Source organism: Engraulis encrasicolus, chromosome 8, assembly GCF_034702125.1.
Source record: "Engraulis encrasicolus isolate BLACKSEA-1 chromosome 8, IST_EnEncr_1.0, whole genome shotgun sequence".
Taxonomy (NCBI): Eukaryota; Metazoa; Chordata; class Actinopteri; order Clupeiformes; family Engraulidae; genus Engraulis; species Engraulis encrasicolus.
The window spans coordinates 46,719,690-46,727,206 of NC_085864.1; the positions used below are offsets into that span (position 1 = coordinate 46,719,690).

The 7,517-nt window shown below is 49.5% G+C and overlaps 1 protein-coding gene across 1 annotated transcript; it reads right to left on the minus strand.

The window, feature by feature from the left end:
• Positions 1-2,556: 2,556 nt before the first annotated feature.
• Positions 2,557-5,989, minus strand: sb:cb81 (mRNA decay activator protein ZFP36L1-like). The gene is made up of 2 exons (XM_063204523.1): positions 5,865-5,989; positions 2,557-5,284 (listed from the first exon to the last, which is right to left on the minus strand). The coding sequence occupies exons 1-2, from the start codon at positions 5,916-5,918 to the stop codon at positions 3,980-3,982; spliced, it is 1,359 nt and encodes a 452-aa protein (XP_063060593.1). The 5' UTR covers positions 5,919-5,989; the 3' UTR covers positions 2,557-3,979.
• Between the last annotated feature and the right edge of the window lie 1,528 nt (positions 5,990-7,517).

A 7,517-nucleotide genomic window follows, 5' to 3' on the forward strand; every position in this document is an offset into this window, starting at 1 on the left:
CCTCCTCCACTGATATACTCCTCTCCTACTCTTCCTCTTTTCCTCCTCTCCCTCTTCTCCTCCTCCTCTCCTCCACGGCTCTACTCCTCTCCTCTTCTTCCCCTCTTCTCTTCCTCTCCTCCTCTTCCCCTCCTCCCCTCCTCCACGGCTCTACTCCTCTCCTCTTCTTCCCCTCTTCTCTTCCTCTCCTCCTCTTCCCCTACTCCGCTCCTCCACGGCTCTACTCCTCTTCCCCTCCTCTCCTCATCATCCCCTCCTCCTCTTCCCCTCCTCCACTGTTCTACTCTTCTCTCATCACCCCCTCTTTTCCTCCTTTCCTCCTCTTCCCCTCCACTGCTCTACTCCTCTCCCTCTTCTCCTCCTCTTCCCCACCACTTCCACTCCACCTCCTCCACTTCTGTACTCTTCTCTCGTCAGTACCCTCTTCTCCTCCTCTTCCCCTCCTTCCCTCTCCTCTCCCCCTCTCCTCCTCTTTCCCTCCTCTATCTTCTGTCCTCTTCCCCTCCTCCCCTGCTCTCCTCCTGTCCCCTTCTCCTCCCCTCCTCCGCTCCTCTCCCCTTCTCCTCCCCTCCTCTCCTCCTTCGCTCCTCTCCTCTTCTCCTCCTCCACTGCTGTACTCTTCTCTCTCTACCCCTCTCCTCCTCTCCCCCTCTTCTCCTCCTCTTCCCCTCTCTTCCTTCTCTCCTCCTCTCCTCCTCTTCCCCTCCTCTATTGCTCTCCTCCCCTCCTCCTCTCCCACCCCTCCTCCCCTGCTCTACTCTTCTCTCGTCACCCCCCCCTTCCCCTCTTCTCCTCCTCTCCCTCTTCTCCTCCTCTTCCCCTCCTCCACTGCTGTACTCTTCTCTCATCACCCCCCTCTTTTCCTCTTCCCCTCCTCCACTGTTCTACTCTTCTCCTCCTCTTCCCCTGCTCTCCTCATCTCCTCCTCTTCTCTTCCTCTCCCCCTCTTCCCCTTTTCTACTGCTCTACTCTTCTCTAGTCACCCTCCTCTTCTCCTCTTCTCCTCCTCTCCCCCTCCTCCACCGCTCTACTCCTCTCCTCCTCTTCCCCTCCTCCACTCATCTTCTCCTCTTCCCCTCCTGTCACAACTCTACTCTTCTCTCATCACCCCCTCTTTTCCTCCTCTCCTCCTCTTCTCCTCCACTGCTCTCCTCATCTCCCCCTCTTCTCCTCCTCTCCTCCTCCTCCACAGCTCTCCTCTTCTCCTCCTCTCCCCTCCTCCACCCCTCTACTCTTCTCTCCTCCTCTTCTCCTCCTCCACCGCTCTCCTCTTCTCCTCCACCCCTCTACTCTTCTCTCCTCCTCTTCTCCTCCTCCACCGCTCTCCTCTTCTCCTCCTCTCCCCCTCCTCCACTGCTCTACTCTTCTCCTCTCATTAACATACAGATGTTGTTAAGAAAAGAGAGTTAGCCGCCCGGCCGGCCGCTACAATAGAACTGCCTTGTGTTCTGCTCACCACACAAGCTGTGCTGTGCATGCCCTGCATTTCATTTACGGCCCGCCTTCCACACAGACTTACCACACCCCCAACTCCTTACACACACACACACACACACACACACACACACACACACACACACACACACACACACACACACACACACACACACACACACACACACACACACACACTCGCTCTCTCTCTTTCTTTCTCTCTCTCTCTCTCTCTCTCTCTCTCTCTCACACACACACACACGCACGCACGCACACAAACACACACACACACACACACACACACACACACACACACACACACACACACACACACACACACACACACACACACACACGCACGCACGCACGCACACAAACACACACACACACACACACACACACACACACACACACACACACACACACACACACACAGGTCCTCTATATAACCTACCCCCCATCCTCCTCCTCCTCCTCCCCCGCTACTCCCTCCTCCTCTTCCTCCTCCTCCTCCCCCGCTACTCCCCACCTCCTCCTCCTCCTCCCCCGCGACCCCCCCCTCCCCTCCCTTCACAGTCAGGACCATCCCTATTGTCTGCACTTATTCAACAGGACCACATTGTAAGTCTGCTGGCACAGAATGTCAGAACAAAGGGAAAGAAAACACACACACACACACACACACACACACACACACACACACACACACACACACACACACACACACACACACACACACACACACACACACACACACACACACACACACACGGCCTCTATTCTTTTCTCTTGTCCCAGGGGGGAGAGAGAGAGAGAGAGAGAGAGAGAGAGAGAGAGAGAGAGAGAGAGAGAGAGAGAGAGAATCCTAAATTAATGGTTGACTAAAACAAGGGACAGAAGTTGAGTAGGCCCTACTTTGAAAAAAGGAACAAAAGGTTGAGTACTTGAATAGCGACAGTTGAAAGCTTATAAAATGTGTGCAATTGTTGATCCCCTAAACAACCTAGTGCCATGCTGCCATGGAAACTGGAAGAGTTTGAACCACTAAACAAGCAAGGAGACAGAAAAGTATCACTTAATGCAAGTTTTATTTTGAACTTTTGAACAAAACAATATATTAGGAATAGAAACTTGGGACACTTCCCTGGAATGTAAACATTACACTTAAATTATATAGAAAACAATAATATAAAAAAGTCACACAATATATCTTTTTGACACTTTTTTGTCAAGTCCAAACAAACATGAAAATAAATAAGTATTTTAAGTTAACAAAATGCAAAGCATACGTTTTTTTTCCTCACAGTTAGGGCACAATGGATGTACACGTGTCCTTTTTTTCCTCAAAATATGCCCATATCTTCTCCAAGGCCTCCACAATTCACAAGAGTGCCTACTTGCAGAAGGACAAGTCCTGGGTGACTTGTTCTTTTTCTCGCAAGGTATGGCTACACATTTCGAGTACAGAGTGCAAGATTCTCAAGATACACAATGGTGTTGTGGCACTTCTTGAATAACATTGTCAAACTGCCATGTTTTAAAAATGAATAACAAAACCGAAAAGAAACATTAACCAAAAACAAGACACATGTTTGTTCATGTTGGTTGAGCCACAGAATGTTGGCAGCTTAAGCAAAACATAAAAAGACAGAACAGCTGAGAACAAGTGTAAACTGAGATACACCTTTAAAAAAAAACACACTTTTAACAGTCTTTTAAAAGCGCAACCTTGTGACGGTTGCCAAGTGTCCTTGTGTCTATTTTGCATGGCTGCAGATGGGAAGGTTAGCCAGCCTTGGATGATTGCACTGCAGGCCTTAGTTCACCAGGCCTCTGTGCCGACACACTACTCCCACCGTGAGTACCAAAACTATTCCAGTGACAGCAAGCATCCGAGGACGTTTGTTTGTGGGGTCGTGTTCACTTAAAGCTAAAGAGTTGTCCAAACAAACAACAGCAGACGATGTGGAAATGAAATAGAGTATTCCCATCACCCCAAACCGACCAGGTATCAAGATGTGAGATTTCTATATTACAAAAAACAGCAATAATAATAAATAATAAATCACAGAAAGCCCTATATAGTTAAAACTAAGAGATAATACTGTTCGTTAGGTGCCGTCACTAGAGGCTACGGTTTTTTTTACAGTACGCATTTCCCCACCTACAAACAATACAAAACTAAGTTGCAGCTTTGGTTATACAAACAGGGAAACTAGAGTCACTTTCAGATTCAGAAGGAAACCCGGAAGGGGACTCAAGCGTGAGGGATGGGGGTTAGTCCTCATGACAATCATCTGGAGAGTAGTAACATTATAAACCCTGGAACAGGTTCTCTATGGGGGAAAAAAAGAAAATAACAAAAAACGTTTTTGTGCAGTGGTAGTTCAAAAGGGTATACAACAGTATACATTGCCAAATGTTCTGATATACACGTATATAATGTATAAACGAGTTTGACAGTAACGTTTACGAACACTATAAGCAGAAATACTTCTGCTGGGATGAGGATGCAATATGCACACTTTTTTTTCAAATAAAAGTTTTAGTCGTCTGAGACAGACAGCCGGCTGAAGATGGGGAGTCTTTTCCCCTCCAGACTTGGAGACTCGCTGCCGCTGAGGCTGCTAGAGCTCGTGTAGCCCTCCTGGTCGGAGAGCGAGTCGGCAGATGTGCTACGCTGGAGCGCAGACAGGCCGGTTAACGTGAAGGCATTGCGGTGGTGGTGGTGGTTGTTGTTGTTGTTGTCTTGCGCCACGACACTAACGGCCTTGGGCGCAAACCCCGAGCTCGGAACTTTGGACTCCGCCAAGAGCCTGAAGGCACGGGAGGTGGCGATGAGCTGGTCGCTGTCGAGGTCAGAGGGGAGAGGGAGTGGGTAGCTGGGCTTCAGGGAACGGGGCTCGGGGAAGAGGGGGGAGAGCAGGTCAGGGCTGCCCGTGGATGGAGGCGGGGAGACGGATGAAGCGCGTGAGAAGGCCAGGGGCTCGTGGAGAGACTGGAAGCCGGTGAGCGGTTGGGAGGAGAAACCAGCGAAACTGACGCTCTGACGCATGAGCTGGGGACGCTCTCGCAACTTCTGCCTCGTTGCGCAGGGCGGTGCTCCAGCTCCGTTATTTAGGATCTCGTCGGCGTTGTGGATAAAGTGACAGCGTGCGCCGTAGGGGCAGAAGCCGATGGTGTGGAAGGTGCGACACGGCTCCGTCTTGTACTTTGGATGCCTGTTGAGCCCGCGCAGCTCGTCCATGCCGTGCGCGAACTGGCACTTGGCGCCGTACTTGCACGTGCCACTCTCCTCGTACGTGCGGCACAGCTCGGTCTTGTAGCGCGTGGAGATGGGAGGGGTAGGGGTGGGGGTCAGAGACTTTGGGGAGGTGGGCAGCGTCAGCGAGTTATTGCTGATGCTCAGGCCTGGTGGGGGCATTAGGCCCGTGGAGGAGACCGGCAGTGGGGGCAGTAGAGGCTGCTCGGTGGAGCTTCCCAAGCCGCTGCCCACATGTCCCTCGATCATGCTGACCGATCGATCCACCCGAAAGGGAATCTGGTTGAGAGAGTTGCGCGGCAACTGTTGCTGCTGGTTGTTCCACTGCTGGTGCACGACACTGAGGGGCCAGAACGAGGAGGAGGAGGACTCTCCGTTAATGTTGCTGCTGCTGTTGCTGCTACTGCTGCTACTGCCGCTGCCACTGCCACTGCTGCTGATGCCTTCGAAACAGCCGCTGTTGATGTTGAATTTAGAGTTTGGCAGGGTGACCGGGCACAAGGAATGTCTGCGCTGAAATCCCACGGCGCGCTGCTTCTGTGTGGTGGCGGCTGGGAGGCCATCTGTCATGTCCAGACTGCGGAAATTCTGCAATACACAATGGGGATAGAGTCACATTCCACAGGCTGCGCTTTCGAAGATGAATTACACCAGTTTTTGGTTAATAAACTCACACATCACACGAAGGCCTATCACAAGTTTAAAACTCTTTTCCTTCACGTCTTTCTCCTGTTAAGATACAACACCCCCCCCCCCCACACACACACACATACAACTCTAGGCTATGTCAGGTTTACAAAAATAGGCAATTTTGTACCAAAATGCAAGATGTGTCACGTTTCCCAACAAGGCAATTCAACTGAAACTCTGTAACAGGCCTTCATTAGCCATACTTCTGTAGATTTAACTTCGTGATGTGTATTTGACCATCTTACAGGGAATAAAAAAAAAATACATCTTAAAGCTGTGGAAATGTTTGGTTATTTGCAGATATCTAAATTGACTTTTTTTTCACCAGTTTGTAGAAGATTTTCAATCTCAATAACCACACACTAACTACCAGTAAAAGTAGTAAGTTTTCTTTTCTACCAGCCAAACTGAAATTTCACAAGCATTTGGCCGGTAGGCTAGTGTTAACTTTAGAGCCCTCGTAAGATAGAACACTCACCTTGCAAAACTCGTCGTCCAGCTCCAAGAACGGCGTCAGGAAGTCGGATGGCATTCTGAAAGCGCACGGGGTGATAACAGACAAGGACGCGGCGGCAGCAGGACAGTTTATCGGCGAGAGCAGACACCCCCGAACTTTTGCCTGCCATCTGCTCCAAACTTGTTAAATAGTAGGAGACCCCCCCGCCCCCCGACCCCACCCACATTAGGAAACTAGGCGTGTTCTCGTCTTGAAGTTAAACCCCCGCGGCGACGCCTCAACAGAGGAGAAGAGGACCACTTGAAACTTTTTTTTTCCAACTGGAGCGCTCAAAGTTGCGCTCATTAGTTTCCCTCAAGATAAAAGTTTTCCGAACGTGGCCTTAAGTTGTGGGGATGTGGGGTTGCATAGGATGTTGAAGATTCAGAAGTCTCTACCTACCACCACTCATATAAGATCTTCTTTTCAGAGTTGTAGAAGTTGTAGAAGTAGAGGTACTCTTACAGATGTAATAACAACACTAATGTTATATTACTTTGTTTCAAGTTTATAATATCATACTACTAGTGTTGTATTTACATCTGTAAGACTACTTCAAACAAGCCCGCTTCTTTTACATTCCAGCTCATTTTATTGATTCACATTAAGGAAAAGCATTGCTCATGCACTGTAACCAATTAATAGCTAATCTCTATACCCGGTAACTCTAAATATTTGTGTAGATCTTGTGTGTTTAGTGTGAATAGTGTTAGACGCCAAAAGAAAAGAAAAGAAAACAAAAAAAAGGGATTCAATTCAGCGATTAATCACCCTCCATCGGCACCTTGACAATGACACACATCTGTTCCTTTGGAGAATGTGCCTTTCAGACCGCGGCCCATCCCCCACACAGCAGTAGCCCAGTAGCAGCAGCAGCAGCAGCAACAAAAGCAGGCAGCACCCCACCCCCCTGCATTGTCAAACCACCATGTCTCATTACCATTTAGATTTGGGCTCTCCGGCCACTTCTATAGGGAGAAAGTAAAGTTATTTGGGTTGTTCAATGTTGCCCAGGGCTTATCCACCACCATGAATGAATGCCACGCACCTCCACCCCCCCTCCTCCCCACATCCACCCCGACCCCCACCTCCCACCCATTGCCCCTTCTTTCTTCAACACTCCTGCATGTTTTAGGCAAAGCCATCCTGCCAGCTGTCAGCTTACATAAGGCTGAACACTGTGGCCCCCCCAGGCCATGGACTTGCGTCCCAGGCGGGCAGGCAGGAAGTCAAGGCCTATCTGACTGCCACCTAAGGACCCCCGTGGCGAAGGCGAAGGTCCTGGTGGGTGAATGGAGCAAATAGACCAGTGATTCTCAAACTTTTTCAGACCGCGGACCACTTTGTCTCCCCAAAAATGTTCAAGGACCACCTGTCAACTAAATTGACAGCTGACGACTGCTAATTCGCCACTGTTACTTTTGATGCAGATCACTTACTTTTTATTCACATTTACAAGCCTGTCTTATTGTGGTGAAAATATGACTTCAGACATGTTTGGCTATGTAATAATGTTACAAATATAGCCTTCAACTAGCTTGTCTTGGAAAAGTAGAAATCCCCTTGCGGACCACCTGAGCTCTGTCGTGGACCACCAGTGGTCCCCGGACCACACTTTGAGAATTAGTGGTATAG